Raw genomic sequence first — 19,235 nt, forward strand, 5'->3', positions numbered from 1 at the left:
TGTGTGTGCATGTTTTGTGTGTGTGTGTGTATGGTCACTTACCACTTAGCCTGATACCACTTTGAGTTAAATGAAAGGACTCAGCAGGGGTCTAATTGGTAGACTCCAAAAAGGCAAACAATAAAATGCTTCTGGTTTTAGAGAGTGTTTCATCCCTACGCCAGGTGTGTGTGTGTGTGTGTGTTTGTGTGTGTGTGTGTGTGTGTGTGTGTGTGCAGTTCACTGTTAAACCTGTACAAAGTAGTGAAACACTTCCTTATTCAGCATTAAACTTCCCTGACACTTAGCGGTACAACAATATATAAAAAGGACTGTAGTTACATTGATTGGTGCAAAGCAGGAATTAACAAGGTTTAATTCAGTTTGTTTGCATTTAAACTTTTTAAATCCAAATCAGGATCTCTGGGTACCAATAATAAAATATTAACAAAGAAGGCAGTAACACAAGCTTCATAGGCAGGCATCCAACTGTATGACTCTTCTACAAAGCCCCACAAGACACAAGGAGCAAAACAGTCTTTGCTCTTTTTTCTTCTATGTTACTTTTTCTCAGATTTGTGAAGTTTATATTTGGAAGGATTTGAGCAGAGGTGTTTTTTGTGGTTGCTACTTTCCATCATAAACATATGTAAAAACATAAGTTCACTTGAGTAAAACATAAGTTTGTGGCTTCTTTTTCCTTATTTTCTTTCACTCTCCCTATTCTCTCTCCAATAGTCCATGTCTGATTCCCCCCACCTTGTTTCTCACTTTTCTTCCATGGTAGATTTTCTTCTTTTTCCACTGTTAAAATCTCATTTTCTCCCTCTTTCTCTCCCAGAGTGTTACCCTTCCCTCCCTCCCTCCCTCCCTCTCTCTCACTCCCTGTCTCTCTGCCATATAATCCTGTGTTTTTTGGCTCGCTTCATTAGTTGTAGCAATAAACACACAGGGCCACAGGATACCTCCAGAAAACTACTCAATGTGATTACTGCAGAGTCAGGCTAACATGCCTTCATATACGGGGTCTGGGTGCTATAAACTGTGCTTGTGTGTGTAGAAAAAAAAGAGAGGGGATTTAAGACAGAAGACATTTACTTACGAAGGTTAAGAGAATACATTATGTCCATAAAGGAACACAGTGGTCTGCTCTTCTGTGGCCATCTCACAGTATGTCTGCATGAATTCATTCACACATACATGCAAGCGCACAGAACTATATTTGTTGCATATTTACATCTAGATGTGATTATGAATTGTGCAATATTTTATAATATGTGTGTGCTATTTAATATTACATACATAGTATTGCAAAGACTAACTACACCAGTCTGACCAGATGGTTTGCCAAGACACAGAGCATCCCATGTGTTTGTGGTTTTTTTTATGTTAAAGGTTTGTACTCTCTAAACTCCTGTTGTCATTCCTCTATCTCCTGTATGTGAGCTACTAAAATAGAACATTACAATAAAGTTTCTTTGCAACACTCTTGGACTTCCATTTGTTTGTGACAAAGTATGTTTTTTCATCCTTTTCTGTGATCTTGACGATATCTCTGCTACAGCTCTACTTATTCGCTGCTGCTCGGTGTTCTCAGAGTGTCTGTGGTGACTCCTTACAGGAGTAGCTCATATGGTGTTTTGACAAGGGAAGTGCTGGCGACTCCCCGGCTTTCAATAGGCTCATTATTAAAGCAGCTCTGCTTGGACCCAACTCAGACCGTATTTCTACAACCACAAAGGACTCATAAAAACACTTTGCCAAAGTCAGAAACCACACTGTAGCATGCACATGACTGTGTGTGTATGTGTGTGTGTGTGTGTGTGTGTGTGTGTGTGTGTGCGTGCGTGTGTGTGTCTTTGTGTGGCATGATTGTACGAGCCCCCCGCCACACGTGAGAAACTTTAGACAGTGCCAGGCTCTGTTGTGGCGGTCCCATGTATGCATGAACTCATAAAAAATACGACGGAATTGCGTCATAAAAATGTAATAGATAAATAATGCACCCTTGTTTTAATACCCATGGAGGCCTGATTTGAAAGAGAAGCACTTTTGAGAGGTGATTTTGGAGAGATTTGTTGTGGGGGGGTTATTAAATCAAAGTTTGGGTTATCACAACATTATTTACAATTATACACAGTCAAAAGTCAGTAGGTGTTTGACACTGGCACTCTGGTTAAGGCACTATGCAGCAGTAAACATGGTGATGCCTGTAAAAGCACACATTGAAAAAGAAAATGAAAAAAATAGAACTGCTTGGCTATCAAATCATGACCTTGCTATTATAGCTAATAAATATTTTAGCTTACTATAGCAATGGAACTAAAACTAGTGTCATAAAGCAATGGTTACATATAGTAAAAAAGGAAATTAAAACAATAGTTAAGCTACTATAGTACACTATTCCATGATTGAATGTGTCTTTAAGACACAGATGTGTTCTGTCTCCATGTGTTTTGAGTTTCTACGGGAAGAGGAGAGATAAGATAACAAAGAACAACTAGAAAGTATTCTGTTGAAATGTGCTAATATGTGATGCAGTGTGATTTGTAGTCTCCACAGATTGTCAAGATGTTTGCACCTCCAAGACTGAAAAGCATGAGTTACGACAAACAGTTGTTGAATGTGAGAGTCAGACAAAACGCCTTCTAATAAATAGGTAGGAATATGCTGTATATTCCCTGAATTGTGCTGCCAGGATTGCTCAAGTTGAACGGCCCCCGAGAAATGTGTTGATGTGTGTATACACTCCCTCTCTTGCTTGGAAACTGGATAATAACACAGCGATGTCCTGGGTCCCATATCTGTCTCTTTCCTTCCATCTCTCTCTCTTTTTTTCTCTCTCTCGCTCTCTTTCTAACTGTCTCTCTGTCTCGCTCATTCATCCTCTCTCCAATTTTCAGGGCTTTAACTTTAATGCAGATGCCAACTCTGCTCAGTCCATTTACACACGCGCGCACACACACGCACGCGCACGCACACACACACAGAAGGCTCAGTCATTCACTCTGTCAGTAATACGGGGAGCAGAACTAACAGAGAATAAATCATTTTTCCGCAGCAGGGGCCTACCTGAACAAAGAGCCTGTGTGTATGTGTTTTTGCGCTGTGTGGGTGTGTGTGTGTGTGTGTGTGTGTGTGTGTGTGTGTGTGTATGTGTGCGTGCGTGTTGGTCTATTAACATATTTCTTGAACAAATTATTCATCTGTCAGGCATAACGGGCAGAACATTTCAATCCAAACAGAGGCAGGCAAAAGCCAAGAACAATTCTTCTCCATTGAACCAAGAATCAATCAAATCATAAATACTCCAATACCACTGCGGCCATCAAGTACTACGCTGTTGCTTGTGGCAGAGAGAGGAGAATATGAGAAGCAAACCACACAAAACCCAACGTCTTATCATCTGTGGAAATTTCACATCATCTTAAAGCGCTTCAAGAATAAGTACATTATATTGCTTGAGGCAAAACGTCAGTGATATAAGGCCATGAACACTGTAAAGACTGAATAGTTCCCACTGCAACATACTTCCTAAACTCATAAAAAAGGCAACTTTAATGACCCTTGACTTCGAATTATCATGGAAAATCTTTTTAATTGTGCTGGAAAAACTTCATGTGTCTGTTTTGTATTATGTTTTGGACTCACTTTCATTTTTTTTAATCAAGTCTCAAAAGTTGTAGAGGTCCCAATTTTCCAGTTTTTTTTGTTGCACATAGCTCCTTTGCTCTGTCAGGGTTTGTGTACCCTGAAGAGGAGCAGAGCTGTCACTTAACCAACTGCACGGTAACTCTACAAGTGCTCTAATTGGCTGTATGAGCTGCTTTTGAACTTGTTCTAAACTAATCTTCTTTTAAGATGGATCTCTAACTGTACATTTTCACAGTCTTCCTGGCTCTGACTCCTTTTCTTCTCATTTGCTGTTCATTTGGAGCTCTTCTTTCAGTGTTACTCTATCATTTCACCTTCAAAAATATCAGATTTCTCATCTGTCCCCTCTTTGTGACACAGTGTATCACAATCTTGTCATTTGTTGCAGCAGCTTATGGAGAAATTAGGAATGTTTGCTTTGAAGCAGCAAATCACCCTGTTAATACAACTACAGCCAATTCGCTGTAATGTAACAAATTGCATAGAAGCTTGAATTGAAATTTTTATTTTAGTACAATTTATCCTGCACATGAGGTCCTTTTGAGATGCACTAATAAAGTTCTCCCTTAACGTGAGCGTGTTAACAGTTGCCTCAGTGTGAAAGACAAACACTCCAAGAGCTGAGAAGTTCACTGCCCTGCTTTCCTAAATCTGTTTTCTAAGACCTTTATAGCACAGCTGAGTCCTTGCAGTTTGGAATGCCTGCATTATGTATTTGTATTTAAAACTTGCTCTTATGACACACCTGTGTAGTCATGCATACTAACATAGTATTTTTATATTCAATCCTTACCTGCTGCAGGTTAACCCCGACAAAGCGAAGCACCCCTCTGCACACTCTGAAGTCTTCTCTTGCACCACGAGTTAAGATCGGCCGCATATCATTCCTACTAGGTCGCCATGTCCTATGACAAACAACCTTCTCCCAGGCCTCCTCTGAGATGTGTCCTGACGGCAGAGTCCTGACAATCGCTCTGGTTCCAGTACACACTGACTTGGTCACCTTATGGAGAGAAGGACAGTATTTCAGTATTTCTTGTTGTTTTGAAAAATGTCATGTGAAGATTGTTGTGAAAAAGGGTACAAATTAACATAAAAAATAAGAAATATTTTTTCAAAAATATCAACTGCACATGTTTGTTCAAGATCCAAATTCTACATAAAAACAAAAACTCACCTAATCAACCAAAAGAGTCACAGAGAAGAACCAGAATTTTGTATCTATGTACCTTCTGATTATTCTTGTAGAACCGTCTGACCAGGACAGTGGAGCGCTCTTTACGGTTCCTAACAAACTCTGCATTGTCCAAGAAACCATCTTCCTCATCGCTGCTGCTGCCCCCGCTACAGATCCTCGTCACTTCAGAGGACAACCTCTCATCGTGTCTCAGGGTTGCTGTCACGGTTTCCAGAGATGCCCGACGTAAGAACAGCTTCTCCAAGGAGGATTTGTTAACCCGGGGCCTTCTGTTGAGCCTCTCTAAACTTGAGTAGCCATCTTTGAGGTGGTGCCGGGGCACGTGACCGTTCTGGTGATGTTGCCTGTGGTTGGAAACAGGAGAGCTATTGGGAGATGACACCGAAGAGCTCGGTTCACTGGAGGGACAGCACTGGGATGAGAAGTAGGGGGACGTCTAAAAGCAGAAAACACAGAAAATTGGTCAGAATGATGTTACTGTACAGCTCAATCAGCAGTGGCTTGAACAGGATACAGCAATCTACAACGTAAACACTGTGACGTTTGTTTTGCTGCTTGAGCGGTAAAGCAAGCACTTCAGAGCACATAGAAAATACAATAAAGGTGTTGATGGAGCCTCAATGTAGAGAATTAGCAGGTAAACAGTACTAGTACCTCCCTCCTTTATTACCTTGTAGAAAGCCAGCATGGACACAGGCATGCTGCTGCGGCGGATGTGGCGGTGGTTTGGCTGAGAGGGGCTCATGCTGAAGTGAGGACTGTTAACAGGGCTGGATCTGGGGCTTGGACTGGATCTGGGGCTGTGGCAACAGTTCATGTTTGAATTTGTGTAAGGGCTAGTGGCACAGGAGCAGTCGGTGCTGCCAGTTCTGTTTCTGCCTGCATCCACACCCTCAACGGGGATGTCCAGCTGGCACGGAGATGCTTCTGAACTTTTCCCAGGTATCGCAGTAACTGTGTTAGTTATTCCTTCAATTATTTTGCCAGCGGACCGCCGCTCTTGGTAAAATGTTTCTTCCGTGCTCAGGAGTTTTGAGCTGTAATCCTCATATTCCCCGTCCAAAATTGTGCCTTCCCCCCTGTTGTACGACAACTTTCTATACAAGAGGAGAGAAGGGCTACTTTGCTGTTTTGACTGCCACAACTGGTCAGAGTATGGGCGTACTTCATGGCTGTCATTTGAGAGTCTGGCTTCTCTGCCGGACCTGCTGCGAGTAGATGGAGGTGAAGAACGCTGAGCCAAGACTACAGACCCAACCTGTGTCAGATTTTTTTCAGTAGCCATGGTCTCCCTGATTAGTCCAGCTTGGTCCCTTGTTTTTGCTGCAGCTCTGAAAAGAAGTAAAACCTTCTGTTAGTGAAATTTAATAAAAAAGCACTTTTTGGAATTTGGTCATCTATTTATCTGAAAAGCCTCAGTCAAATATGTTCCATCGATCCTCTCTCTTTTCCTAACACTGGAGAGGCAACTTTTCCATCTCAATTAGTGGCTCCATAGAGCAGCAAGGAAATGAAATTTGCAGAGAAAATGAAATTTGCAGATTAAAAAAAAAACATATGTTGAGTAAAGTGACAGCATAAACTCGACTGGTCTAGATGAGTAATGTTATATTGTCCCTGTTTTCTCATAAGAAAAAAAATCACTTCAAAATACTTACTTAGATAATCAGAAAGGTCCACATCAGGTCATGCTGCACAAAGGTCCTGAGCCTCTTTTCCAGCTTCAACGTGCTTTCTTGGGCTTTTTCTGGAGCAAATAATAACTTGAGGGTCCAATGACCTCTTCAGTGACTAAGAAAGCACATCCATACAGAGTGTGCTGTGTGTGTATGTGTGTGTACGTGTGTGTGTGTTGTGGAAACAGAAGCTTATGCAGCTGTACAAACCGCCTGATAGGGAACACTGACTTGACCCTGGAGGACTGAGGAATTTCCTTGATAGTACAGTTCACAGTCACAGCTTACAAGGCCATGTGTGTGCCTGTGTGCACTAGCACTGATTGGTCCTGACATGTATCTGTGGCAAAGTCATCCACATGCAGGTCCTGAGAGAGAGAGAGACAGAGAGAGACAGAGAGAGACAGAGAGAGAGAGAGAGAGAGAGAGAGAGAGAGAGAGAGAGAGAGAGAGAGAGAGAGAGAGAGAGAGAGAGGCAGAAGGAACACAGACACATCAGTCATTATTTCTGGTATTAAAAGGTCATTTTCACTGTACTTTTTAAATTCACTTGTTAATGTACATTCAAAGAGGACAATAAGGTGAAACAGCTCGTCAGCCAGTTATACAAATGCTTAAAGGAACATGGAGTGAAAAACAGAACACATAAAACAACATAAAACTAAACACTACCTCTAAAAGATGCCAATTTCCCCTTATTTCCTTCCGTGCCCACTTCTTTCATCACATCAGCTTTCTTATCTATCGCTATTCAACTCAATCACTGCGCAGTGTGTGAGCCATTGTGCCTGAAACAACTGAATCAACAAATGCTGAATTTAAGCAAGTAGGGAAATGCTACTACCAACTTTCTGCAGCAATATGAATAAAGCTATAAATAGTGTGTTTATTCTCATTTCCTTAGATGATGTATGAGGAGTGTGAAGTTTTATGTGTTTGGTGTGGATCAGGGGTTTTGAAAGTCCGACACTGTGAGCCCCCTCCCAGACAAAATTGAGAGAACTGCGCCCCCTAACAAACAAACCTCTGGTATCAGTAATTGAGTTTGTTTGAACTATCACCTCTCTGAGGTACTTTTTTAAAATTCTTTACTGATGTTGTGTCTTGGAGAAACTCCGGGGGTAAACGGAAAACAGAGGAAATGCTTTGAATAAGTCTTATCATCACCTCAACACCAGTGTATCAACATTTCACAGTATGCTGCTAGATCTAAAAAGTGGATACCGACTCTGTTTACACCACAGTTATCTAAAATCATCATGAGCTTACATATGGCAGATTTGGAGAAAAAACTGTTTTACAGTCAGCTCTCAATGATATGATTTCAATTTAAAAAGGCTCACATTACATTTTTTTTTTAAAAACATATCGTGGGAGTGGGAGTATATCCTCCTGTATTCCTGAAAGTGTGAGCAAAGAAAACTGCTGACTCACTGTTGAATGGAGGTAAATGGAACAACACACTTTGAGTTTGTATTGTTAGTAAATGCATACCAAGATAAATCTTACAGTATCTGATACACTCCCCCAGACTTCCCTCAACACATTACCATTACCGTAATTGGCTCTTATTTGTGATACTGTCAATCAGTTTTTAATTACAACCCTGCTGTCTTTAAATGAAAGAATGTACTACTTAAAAGAAGCCAGTTATGCATAAACTGATCTACATCCATGACTCTGACAGGCCTCCTAATGAAACTCATCAGTCAACTTTATGTGGCTGGCATTCATCACACCAAGTTTAGCAATAAATAAGAATGATGTCTCTCATCCAATATCACAGAAAATGTCTTTTTTACATTTCCTCTTACTCTGTCCGTATCAATCTAGCACACTAGCAGGGTGTCGTTATGCAACATGCTTGCAAGGAACACATCCATAAAAGACACACTCACCCGCAACATGCACGCATACTAATTGTGTGGTTCTGGAATCGTCATGGTGGCCAACGAATGAAGAAATCGAAAAAAAACCTAGCGCCCCAAACCTCATAATTAGAGTGGTCACAGCCCTCAGTTCCCTGCCAAAGTGCGTGGGCCACAGTCGGAATGTGGGACAGACCCTGAGAGGGAGGACCAGCTTAAGGGTTAGACATTTAGTGTGTGTGTGTGTGTGTGAAGGAGAGAGAGAGAAATACAGACTGGTGGAAAAAGGTAGCTTAGCACATTAGTTTTTGGTCAATTCAAGCGGTCAAAGCACTCAAGTCTTGCCCACACACACACACGTATCTCCAGGTGTCTGTGTCGGATGTCTACAGCCTCTTTTCAAGGCTCGGTGCTACATTCATACGAGACAAGTGCTCCATTCATGAGCTTGGCCGTGACATCTAACCTTCCTACAACTTCCTCTACTTTGCAGCTTTGCCATTGACTTTTTGAAGCAACTGATTTGAAAGCTTCGAAAAGATAACCTGTCATGGTGGGACATTTGGTGACAGCGCTACTTGATTTATGATCTTTTTAGTTCAAAGCCACAATGCTTGCTACAGAAGCTACACCACTTTGAATTGACAGTATGCAGCACTTTACCATAAGTATGTTTTACAAACAAAACCCACCTGCATCAAGCATTACACATCATTATTGTTTTACTGGTGTTGCTGAGGGTTTTTAAAAGAATAAACCACTACTGTAATAATAAATAGGAGACATGACCTCATTTTTCTATGGAAAACATGCAAAACTACTTGACATTAATAGTTTGCTAATTATTTCACCAGATCTTGCCTTTCAGATGTTATTCTGAAAATTTGCATTAATAATACACATACGTTTTTCACAGCACATAAAAACTGCAGTTTGGTGCCTGTGGAAACTGTATATATGACCTTTCAACAAAAAAAAAAGTCAGGGAAGACAGGTTTGGTGACCACAGGGATTTGCATAGTATTTACCTTTAATAAACCCTTGATCTCTCTTATGGGAAAAAAAATAGAAGAATAAAATAGTTTTGCAGATAGCATCAATAAAGTTAATCATTATTAACAAAATATGTTAAAAAATAAATAAATTAAAAACCAAACATAAAATACTACACAATCATGCAGTATGCTAGCTCAAATATTTTAACTAACTAAGATCCAGAATAATAGATTTCAATGTTTCAGTTGCACAATCTACCTGTTGACTGAAACCGAGCATCTTGCCTAAAGAGACACTGTTGATGAAGAGCAAACACCTTACTGAAATACTGAAAGACTTTACTGAAACACCTTTAACAAAATATGATGAGGAACCTTTTCATCTTCTTTTTTTTTTTTTTTTTTATGTTTGCAGGGAAGACGCTCTATCGCTGGTTCAGCTACTCCACTTGAAGTGTTCAGAGGCCTGTGTCATTATCAGCGAGCTCCCAGCAATCATGTCAGATCACATTTTTTGAGCACTGTGCTTGTCACAGCGGTGAGAGCCCACCCCGGTCCGTAACAGGAAGAATCTCACCAGCGTGTGTCACAGTGAACAAACAGGTCCGACCAGATATATCAAATGTTGGCAAAGCATACGTGCAAAACATTTGGCCGCTACATTTGACAGTGTATCTCTGCGTTATTGTTGTATCCCGTGCTGGATATAAAACTAGTCATAAATATGCAATGTGTCATTTTGTATTCCTTTCTTTTAGATTGAAGATAATCAAGAACAAATGACACGTAATCTGTGTTCATCTGTCTGAGAACCTGTGTTTACATGACTATATTCTTGCCTGAAATTGCAAATCCAGTTTGGTATGCACAATATGATTTCTTCTGGGCAGATCCTGCACTGAGATGAGGTGTGGTTATTAAGGTGAGAAAAACAACCACAGCCCGGGCAAGTTATAGCAAATACAACAATCGGAAAGGTAGCGATACAACACCGGAGTGCAACTAAGCTTAAATGTGTGACAGAGAAGTCCTGATTAAAAACAGACTGACATCAATCTTTTACTTTCAGAGCCGAAAGTTGTGACTGTGCAGATGTTTTGGCCGTCGCATCCAGGTTGATGTCATTTCAGGACACAAAGTGACACTCAACACTTGTAAGGGCATGAACCCTACCAAGTGTGGGTCGGGAGGGCGGTACTAGCAAAACATTTTTGCTTACTCGAGGAGAGAGGTTGCATACTGTAGCTTTAAATCCCGGATCCATGTGTCTGGAGGCATGATAAGACAGCTGTGCATGCCATCAAGCTCATTTAAGAACACTGAAATTAGCAACAGGATAGCACTTCCACACTGTCTTTACTAAATTAAGCTTTGATATAGTGTTACAGTGGCTCATGTAGTCTCTTTCCTCCATGGCTCTGCATTGGAAATGGCAATAATTAAGTCAACACGACACGCTAACTACATAGTAGGCTTGAGGGAGTGAAATTTATACACTGCACAACTGTAGGCAATAAAAAAGAATGATTAGATCTCTGCAGTTAGTAAACCTGGAAAAACAATTCACACGAACACAGCCACACACACACACACACACAGTTCAAAGTAGCTTGTTATCAGCTGAACTGTGACCCTGTCCGGGAACAGCAAACGGCTCTTCCAGTCTGAATCTCAGCCTTGGGCCAAAAACACAGACAGGCAGACGCACACACACACATACACACACACATACACACACACATACACACATACACACACATACACACATACACACACATACACACACACACACACACACACACACACACAGGAAACCAGGTCACACTGACTGGCAAGTTCACTGACCAAGAAAACCCGTCAATCACTTCTACTTCACTTGATGCATTATATACAATACTGTCCAGCACATGACAAGCATCCTGTCAAACATTAAATACCTCAAATTTCAAAGTATCTGGATAGAATTTTATGCCAATACTCACATTTAAGGTAGGTTAAAAAGTTAAGTAAATCAAATGCTTCAGCTTTTCCTTTTCCTCTTCCTGCTCATTCAAGATTCTGCTAAATCCAAGACAACTGTGTGAGAGACAGAGAGAGAGAGACAGATAGAGAGAGAGACAGAGAGAGACAGAGAGAGAGAGAGAGAGAGAGAGAGAGAGAGAGAGAGAGAGAGAGAGAGAGAGAGAGAGAGAGAGAGAGAGGGAGAGAGAGAGAGACATGAAGGGATGGGCTTTCCACAGTCGGCAGCCAATCAGATTGTGCTTCTGAATTTAGACATAATTTATCTCCATCTTTTATTATTAACAGAAAATGACAAACTCTAAATCTTTGTTGGTATATACATGATGAGATACCAGTTGGTGATAATAACATCTAAATATTATAGCTTATATACATAACCTGAACTGTGATTTTGTAAGAATGTGTACATGAAGACATAAAGACATCTTATTTTGAAATTGAATCTATGAAAGATTTGGAAATATCTGTAAGCACTAGGTCAATCCACTGTGGATAGAAATTAGCAAAATTTCCCAACACTCTTGCTCCACAAATGTTACTAAAAGAATAAAAGCTGATTCATGAGAACATTACTCTGTTTTCTTATTTGTGTCTAGCAATATCAAGCAGAGTAGACTAAATCTGCAGTGATAGACTTAAATAACCCGAAGCATGTTGATGATGTAAACACAGCACGCAATCCAAAACATAAACAAAGGCGCACTAACTTTTTAAAAAAAGGATTATGAATTGATTTTCTTAATCCATGTCTAATTCCCCTGCTCCTTTTATCTCGCTAATTTGTGGCTGTGCTCCATTTCGCTCACAGATGTTCTGTATATTCTCCCGTGGCAGTGTGAGAAATTGATGTTCCTGCAACAAAAATTTGAAATTTTACTTCAAACCAAGAATCCAATTTGTCTGTGTAAATAGGAACAATGATTGTAAATGATGCTGGTTTTTAAAAAGCGCGTAAAACACAACACCGCCTCGGCTGTAGTTCAGACTATCAAAGATAGGCTCGATCCTCTAAATCACAGAATACTGAAAGACACTAGAGGCAAATTCAAAAATGAGCTTGTATACTGCTTTACAGGGCCTGAATACTTCAATAAAAGCTGGGAACACTCATAACTGAAAGGCAAAATAAGGACAGACAGTTGTGTGCTCATCTTGTTTTAAAAGAAAACTGTTAGGTACGCTGTGCATTGAGATCCAACATTACCCATGCTGCAGTAAAGTGTAACACATGTCCATGAATGCAAAAAGGAGGTGATCTCAGCACCTCTGACAGTTCTGAAGGAACTGGATATAATCAGGATCAGATGGTTGAAGCGCTGTGAATAACTTTTTGTACTTGTGTGTGTGTGTGTGTGTGTGTGTGTGTGTGTATGTGTCAGTTGTTCCCACATAACATACAGAGCATGTTAGTGTCTCCATGCGGCTCACACATGCAGGCAGAGATTTTTACCTGTTACATGGACACCTGTCACATACACCCAATCTCACCTGACAAGTCTCACCTGTGTTTTAGTGCATTCGCTGGTGTCTCATAGACATGAATTGAAAATCTCACACATTGCAGAACTGCAACAATCTGCAATAATTTTGATAATCAATTATTGTTTTTGTGATTTTTCAAGCAAAAATGGCAAAACAAAACAAAATCTATGTGTTCCAGCTTCTTGAATTCTGGTAGATTATCCAAAAATGAAAATAATTGTTACTTGCAGTTCAATGCAATATGGAGTGCTATTCCTGGCTCCAATCCAGTGGTAGAAGGGATACAATATCTGTGAATACTGGACTTGGAATGGAGAGGGGGGATTAGGGCTGCAATGGGATGTCAATACTGCTTTGTTTTTCCTTGATGAGTAATGTTCCTTTCATCATAACATTTTACACAACTCCAAGTTCATCTTCTTTTGTGAAGTTATTTGTGAACAATTTTTTTAATGAGTCCCAGGAGTAGAATAGTTTTTTTAAATCGCGTCCTTAATCAGTGTTTATCCCTTCAACGGGGGGGGGCCTTTACTTTCACATAAAAGCCTTTTTCTAATGTGCATTCATGAGGGATTATTTCAGAACTCATCCAAATGATGACTCACAGCCTGGAATGTGATTAGGTATTACTTCAAATGCAGCACAGCGTTTACTGGTAATAACCTTTACACTTCACACTTAAGCTTTCTTTTACACTTTGGTCGAATGGATGAAGGAAAGTAAGAGAGGTGGAAAATGTAAAATGAGAGCGGGATTCAAACTGAGCTGAAATGCCACTTATCCTCCTGAGCCTCCATAACACTACGAAATACTTCACACTCAGCTTCAGCGCTGGATCTTTAGCATTCCTCCGGCATAATAATAAGCAGGTCAGGGAGAGAAGGAATCCCCCTTTTTTCTGTTGTAAAGGGGTCACGGGAAGAAAAAAAAAAAGCTTTTTTGTGTGACTACAATAGAGTGACGCTCCAATTGATGTCACACATCTCTGAGCTAAGGAACGGTTTGCTGTTGCCAAAAAGTTGACTACTAGTACTTCTTTCTTTACTTGTATAGTCTTCTCTCTTTATTTAGTACAGATTGGGCTTCCATGCAAAATCCTTTTGATTGAAGTTAGTCAACTAGCAGAATTTATTGCATTGCTATTGACAAATATATCCTGGAACATCATGCAAATATTTGTAAAGCCACACTTAAAGCCAGCTGCCATCAAGTAAATTTGCATCCAATAATTTATGCATCATGTTCTTAGATGGCTCCAAACCACAGTGCACGCTGGTGGCTCATTAAGAGCTTAGCAGACATTTAAAAAAAGGAATAAAAGCGATTTTTATTGTATCAGTAAACGTCCCATCAGGCTTTAAATGCATTTACAGAAGATCCTGCACAGTTCCTTTTAAAGTGCAGTAGAATAAGTCACCGTACATGCAAAGGAACCCCCCCTAAACCCCCCACCACCACCTCTTTCTTTAACACTGGGGGTCAGAAAAGAAAAGGCGCATCATATGACTACAACACAATCACATTCCTTAAACTGTTACCATGCAGCAAAATGAGCTGGATGAAGGGAGGGAGATGTGATGCTATGTGCTGTGGAGTGGAAGGGGAAATCCACCGATAGAAACAAAAGTCTAATCAAAAAACTCAAGTGGTTTGTGTTTCGACCCTGCCCAACACTGAAATGCTGCAGCATGCAATGAGCCAAAACTCTGCTGATGTCTCATGTTTATGAAAAAATCATCTAAAAATAACCTCCAATTGTTAAATGGAGCAACAGCCAGCAGACAGCTTTCTTCTTCTTTTTTACACATAAAAAAAACTTACACAAAAAGATCAGGTAAAAAAACATGAAATTACACTCTTTACACTTCTGTTATTATACATTTTTACAACAGGAACAATTAAACTGTGCCTTGACTGTGGAAAGCGATTCAACAAACTTTTGAATCCTGACCTGATTCAAGCGTGAGCGAATTCAAAGAGCTCCAATTTGCCCCCGAAACTCTTGAGCATCGAGCCCAGCCAGCTTTGGGCAGAGAATCACAGTGAGTGGGTAAGAACTGATGGAAAAAACACTTTCCATCTGCCCGCCCGTAAATTTCACAGAAGAAAGATTAGCTGAACAGAATGTGAACTTCATCCATAACCAGATAAACGGGATGGCATCATCATCATCCTCGCCCAGAGAAATGAGGCTGCGTATGTTACTCTTCATTTTGAGGCGAGTGCTTCTAAACTTTTCAGGTCAGGACCCAAAATGAGTCACACGTCTGATTCTGGTACGTCCAAGACAAGGGTGCTGGTTATGTTAATATTAGTCATGGTCAGATAATGAGGCCAAACTGGCAAAGGGTTATGCTAATAAGTTGAAGCAGCCCCATTATGCCCCCCTTTGGATCTTGTGTTATTTTAATCATGCAAGAGGCGACACACTAGAAATCTTTAACAATGTGATCTGTTAAGAAATAGCAAGTCTAAGGAGTGAAAACATTTCAATTCATGAGGATTTTTTTTATCAAACCAGCCAGGAATACTGACACACACACTAGAAACACATACCAGCATTTCATTAAGGAGTAAAATAAATGAAAATCATTTATCTTTACAAGAGGAGAAGATAAAAAAAAAGGATGAGACAACAACCTGCGACCCTCTGCAGGTTACCTTTCATTTCCAACACAGACTCCCTCTCTCAATAACAAAGCGAGAGGACGGTTGCGCTGCAAGGAGCGAGGAGCGCTGCAAACAGAACAGACTTTTCATGCGAGGGACCTGGAGAACATATGGCTTTGATTAGAGGGCAGGGCAGCGAGAGACGCCAGTGGAAACTACAGAAAGAGAGAGAGAGAGTGAGAGAGAGAGAGGCTCTGTGTGTGTGTGTGTGTGTGTGTGTGTGTGTGTGTGTGTGTGTGTGTGTGTGTGTGTGTGTGTGTGTGTGTGTGTGTGTCTGTGTGTGTGCGTGTGTCAGTGTAACAACAGAGCGAGGGGGCTGACTCAAGAAGGGGGGTGACTTTATTTTCACGGTGAATGGGTGCGTGAATGCTAGTATGTGTGCGTGCATGTTAACAAAGACAGAATAAAAAGATGACTCAAAAAAGGGAGCGAGGGGAAAGGTGGGGGGCTGCTGGGCTTGAACAAAAAGAAAGAAATCGGTACCTGTTTTTTGTGAGCGTGTGCATTTGTGTGTACTGTAATAAAAGACGGGGGCGGGGGGGTAATAAAGGTGAAACGTGCCAGTATAAATGATGTGATAGTGCTGAACCTCCTCTGTGACCTCGTGGCCATCAGTTAAAGGCTTTTCACCAACAACATTCCTGCTGCTGATGGACGTTAAATTAAGTTGTTTATAGTCTGTTTGTTTTGTCTCAAGAGCAGATTAAATAGTTGGGAACGCAGTCAATGTTATATAAAAGTACAGCAATCACACAACATATGACTGACTACCATCAAGTTTTTAATCAAGTGTTCATTCTGTGTAGCCAATTAATTAAAGTCTGACTCTCTATAATTGGTTGGATCTGGATCATATATCTAGATTATTTTATATTATTAGTTGATCATATGTCAATTATTTTCAGTCAGAAAATGGTAAAAATCAAGATGATGTCGTCAGATGTCTTTTTTTGCACGATAAGCAGTGTACAACCTACAGAAAACAGAAAACAGAAAAATGTTCATATTAAAGTAGCTGAAAGCAGAGAATTTGAAAATTTTTCTTGCGAAAAAAATTACTCAAAATGATTAGTCGATTATCAAAATAGTTCAATTCCACTAATCAGTTAAAAGACTGATATGACTGACTACATGCAGTAATTGCTACATTCATAATGTTATGCTCCTTGGCTACAACTTGTTTATGACGATGCATCTTATCTAAAAGGACTTGTGACAGAGGATGATATTGGCAACAGCTGAAGTGGAAAAACCCACTTGAATTTCTAAACCAGTGATACAGCAGGAATTATCGAGGAGATTTCTGTTTCAGAGCAATTTCACGGTCAGATTAGCAGCTCCAGGCTCCTCCTTTAATGAAGCAAACAATTTGTAATACCAATGAGGGGAAGATAACAGAAAGTTAAGTGCCTTCAAGTGGCAGAGCAAACATGTAACTGTACCCTGATAAGCAAAGAATGAATCCCACAAATGCTGCATGTTTCACTTAATCAACAGTTTTTCAGGTCAGGAGTCAATAATGGCAGCCAATACAACTTGTTCATACCAAGACAACAGAAAAACTGCGTTGTCAACTATGGGAAGCACCTAAAGGAGTTTCTGGAGCACAAATACACATAACAGCAAGATTGGACACAACAAGTCCAACCAGTCTCCCATTCCTGTCTGTTACAGCTGTCTTTGTTAAGACACACCTTAAGTCCAACTGCTGTCACAGTAGCCATGATGCTGGAGCAAATATAACAACTGGATGCTGTAATGCTGTATGAATATGCACAATGCAAACAAACAGACCCCTTGGGGAGAAGTGAACTTTCTCATTTGACAAGTCAAACATGGACATGACCTAGAGCATACTGTCATTTGCTAGTATTCCTTTTTCTTCTTCTTTTTTTTAAGGGCTGCTCTAGAGTCATATTCAGAGATGTATTTTCAACTGTTTTTTCTTTATGTTGCTTCTCATTTTGCACTTCAAACAAGGGCCTGCTACCCTGTCAGTGTGTACTTTATTTCTTCCTACGCTGCCCTTGTGTCTCTGTCTCTGCACCACAGACACCAGCAGGCACAATTCCTCTGCTTTTTCTTTATAAGAGTGTTTCTGATCTGGATTGAATTCATCTGAGAAGGGATTCCCCTTTCATTTTCATTAGGAAGCGATTCATCTCCAGTTTAAAGCAACCATCTCTGTCACATCACTAACAAAATGGGGTTAAAGGTCACAGTCCCCCAGGGGATGTCTAGGGGACTACATAAACATTGGTCTAACAAGAGAAACAACAAAATGAGAGTGAATGAGAGCTAATATTCAGTGTCAACAAATATCAACAAGTTTGACAGTGTTCCATCCCTTACAAAACCCTAAAAAGGCAAATAGCAGCAATAGTAGCCCCCCCCCCCCCCCCCCCCCCCATAAAGGTAGAGACCAAAGTTTGGAAGAAATGTGCTTGTCCTGACAGTTTCTATGCTAATGTCAGTTCATTGTCCCGACTTGAGCTAGCAATTCACTTACATTCCGTGTAACTTCAAGTACAAGCAATAACTTTAATATTAAGCACATTTGGACGACTTGGGGAGTCCTGTAGACCAGTTTGGGAAGCACTGTCACTGTGAGCAACCTCACAAACAAACCGCACACCCGAAACAAGCGACTCATGCAACACGAAGCACCGGGAGGGGGAAGAAAAAGGTGTCTAAACTTGTGCTGAGTTGACAGTTTGAGGATGTCGTGGTACAAACTTACCGACCAGTGAAGTCATATCCAGTCAAGACTCGTCAAAAGTCCGCATACCGGCTATTTGGACACATGTCCTGCAGAGTTTTCGTTGACTGACTCGCTTCATACAAGTCAGCAGCAGCTCGTGCTCCGATGTGAAACCGCTCTTCTTTGGTGCTTTCAGGTGCTCCTCGGAATTTTTACTATCTAACGTGAAGTTGATCTCAAATCGACCTCACAGTAACACGAATTTCTGGCTTTTTTTTTGTAGACTAGTTTTACAATTTACGTGGGTTTCGGTGGCCACTAGTACTGTGATAACCGTTATGTTTATGTTATTTGCACATGAATTAACATACTTGTGCCAGATATAGCGATACAGGCTAATTCTCATCTGCAGCATCTGGCAGGTTGATGGCAAACAGGTGCTTGTACTTTACTTGAGTATTTCTATGTTATGCTCATTTATACTTTATACTAGAAAATAATGCATTTTTTACTAAAGGCTTCACACCAGATTCGTGATGGATTGTGATTTTGGGTGATTTTACTTTCTTAAGAAGCCAATATTTTTGCTGATAGCACTAATGCACTTGTAGCCTACTTAAGTAAAATGTTGAATGCAGAACTTCAACAATACAACATCAAACTGGAGAACATTATTATTTATGTGGGCTTTCTTTGATTAAGTAGAAAATCATTATTTTTTCTTCTTTTTCTAAATTTCATGAATTAGATAGTGTAAAATACTGGTACTCTTACAGCTGATATATGTAATAGTCTCAGGAATTAGGCTGTCAGTCCAAAATTTGTTATAAATTATAAAATCTTTAAAAAATAAAGTAAAAGGTGGTTATAATTTCAGCCACTGAACCATTCTGGAAAATTGCACAGTGTTATGTTATTGAATATTGAAACAATGACTGATATTTACCTAGAAAACGTATCAAGCTGGATAAGCAGGAAATAAAGTTGTAT

General features: G+C 40.2%; 1 protein-coding gene across 3 annotated transcripts in view; it reads right to left on the minus strand.

Moving 5' to 3' along the window:
* plce1 (phospholipase C, epsilon 1) overlaps nucleotides 1-18,366 on the minus strand; it is an 83,264-nt gene extending 64,898 nt beyond the window's left edge. For all 3 annotated transcript variants that reach the window (XM_062442051.1, XM_062442052.1, XM_062442050.1), the window contains exons 1-6: nucleotides 18,285-18,366; nucleotides 11,353-11,446; nucleotides 6,490-6,875; nucleotides 5,502-6,162; nucleotides 4,863-5,267; nucleotides 4,427-4,636 (exon numbers count right to left, since the gene is read on the minus strand). In XM_062442051.1, the coding sequence (XP_062298035.1) occupies nucleotides 4,427-4,636; nucleotides 4,863-5,267; nucleotides 5,502-6,116 (1,230 nt within the window). In that variant the 5' untranslated portion in view covers nucleotides 6,117-6,162; nucleotides 6,490-6,875; nucleotides 11,353-11,446; nucleotides 18,285-18,366. The remainder of the gene's footprint in view (nucleotides 1-4,426; nucleotides 4,637-4,862; nucleotides 5,268-5,501; nucleotides 6,163-6,489; nucleotides 6,876-11,352; nucleotides 11,447-18,284) is intronic.
* Between the last annotated feature and the right edge of the window lie 869 nt (nucleotides 18,367-19,235).

The sequence above is a fragment of the Scomber scombrus genome, chromosome 21 (assembly GCF_963691925.1).
Source record: "Scomber scombrus chromosome 21, fScoSco1.1, whole genome shotgun sequence".
Taxonomy (NCBI): domain Eukaryota; kingdom Metazoa; phylum Chordata; class Actinopteri; order Scombriformes; family Scombridae; genus Scomber; species Scomber scombrus.